This window comes from Penaeus vannamei, unplaced genomic scaffold (genome assembly GCF_042767895.1).
Source record: "Penaeus vannamei isolate JL-2024 unplaced genomic scaffold, ASM4276789v1 unanchor868, whole genome shotgun sequence".
Classification (NCBI taxonomy): domain Eukaryota; kingdom Metazoa; phylum Arthropoda; class Malacostraca; order Decapoda; family Penaeidae; genus Penaeus; species Penaeus vannamei.
Window position 1 is genome coordinate 35001 of NW_027213872.1, and position 7500 is coordinate 42500.

Here is a 7500-nt window from a genome sequence, read left to right on the forward strand (position 1 = left end):
GTTCGAACAACCAATGCCTACACTCTTCAGCACCAGATTGAAGTTTGCTGTGCACTTGGTATCTTAGCCGCGCCAACTGGACAAATTCTTTTCTCTCAGCCACACCACTTCATAATTGGAGACTTAAAGGAGCAACCGCGAACTGAGAATTCCTTGAGTTGAAGCCAATGACTGTTTGATTGGACCGATGAAGCCAGCAACTCTTACTCAGCCGTGCATTTTTGTATCAATCTGTACATGTAGCCGCCCAGTTTTTGCTTCTAAACAACAATTCCACCGCGCACTTTGCAGTTTCCAATCTGGCTTATTCAAGAAGTAAATTCTTGAATAAACAGTGAATCCGTAAACACGCACAGTGAGTTTATGAACGAACGAGGGGTTGTTTTCACAAAGTGACGCTTTACCGAATCGGTCTATATTATTAAGATGAGACATTTCGGTTTTGAAAGCCACTACGAGTCCAGTTTAGTAACAAAAATCGAACCGATTCCGTCATTGAAATTGAAATAACGCACATAATCTAAAGAAGATGCCTTTGAACTCTAGAATATCCCAAATCAACAAGAAAAAGACAAAGGACTCGCCTAAAACTTGTCAAATCCAACCGAACATGGGAGGTTCATGCGGCGTCAACACACAAACGTCTTGTTGATGTCGCTTGGTCGCCTCCCGCCCGCAAGGCTGGTCGGGGCCCGCTTTCCCTTGAAAATAATTCATAGAGAGATTAATGTTACTTGACAATAATTTAATCAAAATATTATTTAGGATGAAATATTATGGACTATGTTATACCATGCTGCCTTCGAGTGCTGATCTTTTATACTCCGATCGGTAATATTGCCCATAATAAGTTTTCGATGCAAGAAATCTCAATTGTCTTTGTAAACTTGAGTTCAAGGTTATTAAGAAATTGCAGATAAATACATAAAAAATGTACTCCCGTATACATCGACAAGGCCAGAAGAATAACTTAATTATACTATAATCTCGAGTTATACCAACAAACATCGCATTAACCCTGTGCGTTATACATAGCAATTCATACGCATCGATTCATCTACCTATTTCTGAGTTTATGTGCAACAGCAAGAGAGTTTGAATCGACATGTGCAGCTGAGCACGTTAGTATGCAACTTGCTCGCCTCGCTGCTCATGCAAGACAAGCGTTACAGCTTTAACATCCCTCAAAACGTTTGGGTGCAGTTCCCAGCCTGCAATTTCCTCTTCGACGCTGGATTCTGAATGCAGGAAGTGAGATAAACTTCGCTCTCCATGACCACTCTGCATTTCGCTGCGAAGTTTCTCGCGCGCCCCTTCCTCTCTCCTCTCCTAAAAGGGAGAGCGCGAGATCGCCTCTCATGAGAGCGATGAGACATTGACCTTCCCCGTGCGAGTTAGACAAGAGCTTAGATTTAGAATTAGACGCCGTGGAGCAAGGCCCTCCAAGCCTGCAACTTGTGCAAGTTCCTTTTGGCGACTTGCGAGCGGGCGTCGGGCGGCCAGGGCCTCCTCTTAGGCCTCGAGGCCCTCGCGCCGGACCTCGGGCCCGGCTTCCCCCTTTCGCGGAAATAAATCGCCATCAAAGCATTTCTCTTTATTCATCTCCGGAAGAAGTTAGTCATAGTGAAGGGTAAATAACGCAGGATAAAGGCTGTTACCGTGTGTGGGGGCGCGCGTTGTGGGATCGGATCGGCCGCCGAGGGGATCGGGGCGGCGGCGCGCGGGGTCCGATCGCCCTCCTTGCGCCGCGACGCTCACGTGTCCGCTCCGCCGCGCCTTTCCGGGCTTCCCGCGGCGCTCGGGTCAGGCGCCTATGGTCGCTGGGAGTGAGTGTGGCGAGGCGGCGAGTGAAAGCACCATGCACATTTATGGTTCCGGGCGGCCCGAGCACCTCTCGAACGTCTCAGCGGAGCGAGCATCGGCGCGAGTGCAGTGCTAGTGGCGGCGAGCGAGTGCGAGTGGCGAGGCGAGTGCGAGGGAGGCGCTGACGGCGGCGGCGAGCGAGGGAGCGAGGCGGAGGCCAGGCCAGGCAGGCAGGGAGCGAGGCAGGGAGGCAGGGAGCGAAGCAGGGAGGCAGGGAGAGAGGCAGGCGGGCAGGCAGGGAGGCAGGAGCGAGGCAGGGAGGGAGGCAGGAGCGAGCGGAGGCCGCCCAGCCTGTTGGGGATCCTGAGAGCGTTCCTTCGCCTACGCCATGAACGGCCTAAGCCTGAGGGACATCTGCTGCCTGTTCTGCTGGCCGCCGTGCCCCTCCAGCATCGCGGCCAAAATGGCCTTCATCCCGCCAGAGGCCACGTACAGCTTCAGTGCTGATGAGACTGGGTCACGGCACGGCCTGCACCTCACAGAGAAGGCCGAGTGGCAGTTCACGGACAAGGAGAAGGAGGCCATTGAGGTCTTCTACACGCGCACCAACAGAGGCAACAAGATCGCCTGCATGTTTGTGCGCTGCTCTCCCAATGCGCGTTTCTGCATCCTGTTCTCGCATGGCAATGCGGCCGACTTGGGGCACATGAGCAGCTTCTACCTGAGTCTGGGCACGCGCATCAACTGCAACATCTTCAGCTACGACTACTCTGGGTATGGCGTTAGCACAGGCAAGCCGTCAGAGAAGAACCTGTACTCAGATATTGATGCGGCCTGGCATGCTCTGCGCACACGCTATGGCATTTCACCCGAGAACATCATCCTGTACGGCCAGAGCATTGGCACGGCGGCCACTATAGACCTGGCCTCGCGCTATGAGGTGGGTGCAGTCATCCTTCACTCTCCCCTCATGTCCGGCATCAGGGTGCTCTTCAACACCAAGAGAACATGGTTCTTCGACGCATTCCCAAGGTGAGTGCACGGACAACAAGGTGGGCAAGGGGCAGGGGGCAATGGACAGGGTATAGGGGGCATTGCAGATTGGGTGAGGGGCAGAAAGGGAATGCAATCTGAAAAGGGATCTTTGTGGTTTACCATCTTTTTTTTCTTTAGTAATGGTAGTTACTTCTTCTGTATTACAGAAGGACGTTGAGATCTTATTATGTAATGATATATATGATAATGTTATGATATTTACTGAAGGGGGTATTTGTTACAGAGTGATGCACCCTCCTAGAGCCTATGTTGAAAAAAATGCTGTTTTTATGCAGGAAATCCAATGATTTCATTGATTCTCGGCGTTGCTTCTTGTGTGAATGAATCGTTCAGGAGATCGAGTACCATTTCTCCATCCATCCTGTTAGCAGAGGAAGGCATGAAGTATATCAGGGAAATTATGGGGTAAAACAGACTTAAATTATAGGGTAAGATAGGCTTAAATAAGAAGAACAAAGATAGATAATGCGTTAAAATAGCACAAAAAACGCTTAAAATTGGCCATTGTAACTCTGCAGACGTAACCTCCATCTTTGAAATTTTACAGTCTGACACACTGCAGTAATGTATTCAGCATTCACTGTTGTTTATCTTTGCAAGGTAAAAAAATTTGAGAGGCGAGTATGTGTTAAATTTTCATCATGTAGTGGTAAATATGAGGCCGCTGCAGCTTAAACTATATTCTCTCCCACTCTATTTCTCTTGCTCTGTAAGTTGGCGGTGTCCATTTCCCTCTATCTACGTGCGTCAGTGTCTTTAACTTATACCCTGTAGGCCCTAAACGAATGACTAAACTAGGAAGAACGACAAAACTTGGGCTGGTTCCTTTTATGAAGATTTGTTGGTCAAATCAAGCAAACTAGACAGGAGGATGTCTTCTAAACATATTTCACCTATTACTCAAAATATCATTCATATATTTTAGACAGAAGCTTTTCTGTGAATCTGTTAGAAGCCATACTTGGATACATTCTATTAAAAACTATGTCGTTAGTATTAGAAAAATTATTTATCAATATTCGTTGTGTTGGAATTCATTTTGTTTTCCACCCATTATAGATTGTGATATATGTTAAGTCCATTTGCATGGAATACAACCAATGCGATTATGGAAAAAGAAATCCCATTTTGAAAGCCACTGCCATTGTGTAGTAAACATCAAATGTTAATGTGTTTCTCATTTTGAAAGTTCCAAGCGTTGACCCAAGTTTGTCTGTGATACCTTTCCCCCAGCCTTTTATATCTTGCATTTCTGGTTTTCACATTTTTTGCCAGCTCTATGAAACCCATCTTCATCTATTAGACAAAAGACGTCTAGACAAAATAATGGCCTCACAAATATTGAGGAAATGCAGTGTTTGAGGCAACCCCCATCATCTTTAAAAAAGTAAATAGGTCAGTCAACCTTAATATGTAGGTAAGGGTTATCTAGGTCATTTGTGCAGAGGAAGGTATAAGTGTTCATAGGACACCTACATTGGCTTTCAAAATGGGAATTGGTTATTGCCATGAATAAGCCCATATCAAGTAATTCTGTGGCCTCCACTTCCACTAAATGTCTAAATGCATCCATAAATACTAGCGTGTACATTTCCCTCCTGTGTATTTGAATCTAGTTGGAGCTCTGTCTCGTCAGAATATATTAAAGGAAGTTTGCTGAACTTCGGTAGAGTACAAAAGGTTACATTGCAACTTGCCAACATATATAGTAAATTTTGTTTCATATGCTTCAATAATTCTCACAGGCTCTTTATGAAATTAAGGTATGGAGATTTGGCATGTTAAATTTTGTAAAGTGGTAGTTTGTTTTTCTATAAGTTGTATCTATTCTGTGGAATGGAAATATGTGATACAATTTTAACTGGCCTGCATTGGAACCTGTGTTTTGACCTTTTCTTGACAGTATAGAAAACTGTGTTTACTGGTGTATATTACATCAGAAGTGTACTAAAGGGAAAAAAAGCAGTAGCAATTGGCCAAATGAAAATTGAAAAATTAATGATGACTTCCACCCCAAATACAGTTTGCATAATAGTAAGCCTCAGATGTGGTTTCTGGTAATCCATAGGTAGGCCTACCACAGATATATGAACCCAGAAACTGTGCTATTAAGTAAAATAGTCTGGAGCTGCTATTCACCTTAGGAGGGTGATAATGAAATACCACAGATGGAGATTTTCCATTTTCCTAAATGCTCATGAACAGTAAGGCAAATAGATAATTGAATTGTTATAACAGAACTGTTTATGGTATTATACAAGGCCCAATGATATGTCTTGTAAAGGGTACGTTATTGACATTCCTCATCATATTGATGTGTGTGGTGGCCTTGGAACTGGAGAGAGCTGGCCACTGGCTACACTGAAATATTGGCTCAAGTCTTGGGGGGCAATTACTTTTAGGTAAATATTGCCAGCTTCTAGGAATGAAACTTATTCCCTATTTTGATAGTCAGTGGTAGATCTAAGGGGGAGCAGACACCCCTCCCCAAGTGGGGAAAATTGTATAAACTCAATGATAATACACACTCAAAATATGGTTGTACTGAAATACATAATGAGGTGCATCAAAAATATTTTAATAATAATTCTCCACATCCCTTGATGTTGGCCTTGGTGTCTCCAATATATACAACCCAAACCTGACCCCCACCCCATCCCACCCATTGCTTGTGTTGTACAAGGGGTTTTTAGGTGTTCATCAGTTTTTTTTTTTTTTTTTTTTTTTGTAATAATTTTCTTAAATATTATTATAGGTTTTAGTTTCTGAATTTATTATTTAAGAAGTAATCCATAGGCTTCTTAATTCATCCAGTATGTATTTATAAGAGGCTCGGAGTTCAACATAAAAGAGTTACTTTGATTTTTTTTTACAGTTAGGTTTAATGATATTCTGAGGCTGTCATCCTAATGAATAACGCTAAGCTAATTTGTATATCATGCAAGGAATCCTTGATGTTTTATACATGTATAAAGTCTTACATCCTTTTAGTCTTGCAATCTACCCCAAGGAGATTACCATTCTTGATGCAACATATTGACTAGTGATTATAGACGAGAAAGCAGCCTTGCAAGAATCACCACATCATAGTCCTTGCATATGCTTGGCAGCACTTAACATTCAGTATGTAGTATTCGCTTGTATATATTTGTAGTGTCCTTGAGATGTGTTGACAGCAGGGGTGACTAAGAGATAGAGGAACACAAAAGTAATGTATGGTAAAACAAAGATAGTTTGCTTGTGTTTTAGAAGGAAGATTGAACCAGATTCTTTTCAATATGATTGAAAGACTTCTAAGGACATTATTATTCTCTAAATGTATATGTAGTTTAGAAGTTACTTTGGTAAAGATGATAAAGATATATTATTTTAAAGTATGCACAAGCAGAAAACATTTTTTAAGGAGTCTTTGTGAGAGGTTCATTACCTGCTAGAATATTATGGATAAAGTGCTTCTTTTTAGTTCACCAAAAATGAAGTTATAAAAGTGGAATGTTAGGTAATGCCATCTGTGGTACAAAAACAAGGTCAATCAATATCAAGGTCAACTGAATCTCTCTGTTTTTGTTTCTCTCTCTCTCTCTCTCTCTCTCTCTCTCTCTCTCTCTCTCTCTCTCTCTCTCTCTCTCTCTCTCTCTCTCTCTCTCTCTCTCTCTCTCTCTCTCTCTCTCTCTCTCTCACTTTATCTATTTCTTTCTCTCATTCTCTTTTTCTCTCTCTCTTTCTCTTTCTTTTTGAGATTAATAGCCTATGTGGAGCACAGTCGTTTGAGTAAGTTTTTAATTTTATAGCTGATGTGATTCCGGTGTGGTGTTGATAAGATAGAGAATATTAATCAAGTAGTTATCATTTATTTTTTTGTATGATAAGCTAGTCTTACTTTATCCTCTCCGAGAAAAAGGAATATTCACAGAAAAGGTTCTGGTATCTTTTTTCCTTTTTTTTCCTTTTTTTGCTGAGTCTGACATTTTACAAATTAACAGTTATAATTGGCCAAGTGGAAAACATTGTTGAGGTTTTAGTAACATGGTATAAATGAATAATATCAGTAGTTTGATTATTTAATAATATGTATTTGAAAAAGTCTGTCAACAGTAAGCTTGAATCATAAAGAAATTTGTTTTGAATTGTTAAGAATCTATAAAATGGTTACATTTGGGTTACATTAACCTCATTATTTTTTGTTTGTTTTTCTTCTCTTTATTCCTTCCTCCTCCCTCACCTCCACTCTTCGTCACCACAAGTGCTTTGCCAAAGCAGTAGCAAGCATTGGAAATCTCAATGCATCATGTCCTCCCTGCATAACCTTTGGTGTTATCTGCCATTTCATGTTATCTTTAGGCTTGGGATTCCCATTGACTGCCAAATCACATCCTTTTGTGAGCGAGCCTTTCTCATGTTCTCTGTTGGCTTCTTTCCTTAGCCCACTCCTGCTGAGAGAGAAAATTGGTTGATGATTCCCTTAAGCTGCTAATGTATTCATGCTCTTACTCGTGTGTGTTGGGAGGAAAGGCCTGGCTGTTGAAGAATGAGTCAGGTGACATATTTTTGCGTAAAAGAAAATTTGCATAGAGAGATCTCCTACAGAAGAAGATTTGCCTGCCCTTAGTTCTCCCAAGGTTTGCTTAGTACGTTTTTTTC

At 42.3% G+C, this 7500-nt stretch overlaps 2 protein-coding genes across 3 annotated transcripts in view; one reads left to right on the forward strand and one right to left on the reverse strand.

Annotated features, from left to right (window-relative positions):
- Positions 1–1314, reverse strand: part of l(2)37Cb (lethal (2) 37Cb) — a 9204-nt gene extending 7890 nt beyond the window's left edge. Inside the window, exon 1 of one of the 2 annotated variants that reach the window (XM_027350769.2) lies at positions 585–1314. The gene's annotated coding sequence lies outside the window, so the exon portion shown is untranslated. The remainder of the gene's footprint in view (positions 1–584) is intronic. The other variant, XM_070119889.1, reaches the window with a different exon arrangement.
- Positions 1315–1815: 501 nt separating this feature from the next.
- On the forward strand, positions 1816–3218 carry LOC113800048 (alpha/beta hydrolase domain-containing protein 17B). Its single transcript, XM_027350772.2, has 2 exons — positions 1816–2835; positions 3083–3218. Exons 1-2 carry the CDS (start codon positions 2192–2194, stop codon positions 3144–3146), a joined length of 708 nt encoding a protein of 235 aa, XP_027206573.2. The 5' UTR covers positions 1816–2191; the 3' UTR covers positions 3147–3218.
- The last annotated feature ends 4282 nt before the right edge of the window (positions 3219–7500 follow it).

Excerpts from the sequence above, each read along its gene's own strand:
- LOC113800048 (XM_027350772.2), top strand. The coding sequence starts at position 2,192 with ATGAACGGCCTAAGCCTGAGGGACATCTGCTGCCTGTTCTGCTGGCCG. Across the intron at positions 2,836-3,082 it reads TTCTTCGACGCATTCCCAAG|AGTGATGCACCCTCCTAGAG; the intron begins GTGAGTGCACGG and ends TATTTGTTACAG.